General features: G+C 31.3%; 1 protein-coding gene across 1 annotated transcript in view; it reads left to right on the top strand.

Moving 5' to 3' along the window:
• Window positions 1-1164, top strand: part of KIAA1033 (KIAA1033 ortholog) — a 97608-nt gene that overhangs the window by 66629 nt on the left and 29815 nt on the right. Inside the window, 1 exon segment of the mRNA XM_012644693.1 lies at window positions 29-163. Coding sequence (XP_012500147.1) covers window positions 29-163 — 135 coding nt within the window.

Consider the following 1164-nt stretch of genomic DNA (forward strand, 5'->3'; position numbering starts at 1 on the left):
TTCAATTTTTTGAATTTTAATTTTATAGGTTAATTTCACCTACCAGTTTTTGAAAAAGAAGTTCTATATATTTAGCCAATTTATGTATGATGAACATATCAAATCCAGATTGATTAAAGATATTCGGTTTTTCAGGGAAATCAAGGACCAAAATGATCATAAGGTATGCTGCCAGTTCTTTTTAAGGTAGTGTGATTCATCCCTGGAGTATAAGGCAGATGTTTATGCTTAAATTCATTGTTTAGCTCTCTGTTCGGGTTTTAGTTTTCTTTATTATTTTTTCATATTTTCTAGATCTCACCTCCAATCTCCTTATATTTTCTCTTACAATTTTCCTACACTTTGCATTCTCTGGAGGCTTAAGCATAAGGAAAAATTAAATGATCAGTGTAGCCAGATGTTACTTTTCTTTATTTTAAAATAATACAAAAGCAATACATGCGCATTTTGAAACATTTAAAAAATATAGAATGCATAAACTAAATATTCTGCCCCCATTTTTCTTTCCTCTCAATTCTGTTTTCTGAAGGCAATTGCTGTTAACAATGAAGTGTGATGCTTTTCAGATATCTTTGTGATAAATATACATATTTACACACATATATATTGCTTTTGTATAGCAAAAATGGAGTAATAACTATACGTACTGTTTCGTAATATGCTCATTGCATGTGAGTACATATAGATCTACCTCATTGTTTTTAAGAGTTGATAATATAGATGTATTAATACATGTGCTGTAACTTATTTAACCCTCTTATGTTGGCCAGTATTTAGGTTTTTCTGATTTTTCACTGTTACAAACAGTGCTACAGGTAACATCTTTCCACATCCATTTCTGGGTAATTGTAGACTATTTCTGACAGAAAGATTCCTTTAAGAGAAATTTCTAGGAAAAAGAATATAAGCATTTAAAATTCTGGTACATATAGCCAAGCATTCCAAAAACACTGCACAATTGACATTTCCATCAACAGTATTTAAAAATGATGTTTTCCCTTCACAATCCCAGCCAAGTTTTCCCATAGTGAAGTGAAGAGCCTGTAGAATTGTTAAGTTGTAACAATGCAAATGCATGTAACCCGGTGGATAGAGAAACAGCAGGCTTAGATGAGTCCTGTATTAGATTTGCCACATACAGAACTATTTTAATAACCCTTCTTA

This window comes from Propithecus coquereli, unplaced genomic scaffold (assembly GCF_000956105.1).
Source record: "Propithecus coquereli isolate 6110/MARCELLA unplaced genomic scaffold, Pcoq_1.0 Scaffold218, whole genome shotgun sequence".
NCBI lineage: Eukaryota > Metazoa > Chordata > Mammalia > Primates > Indriidae > Propithecus > Propithecus coquereli.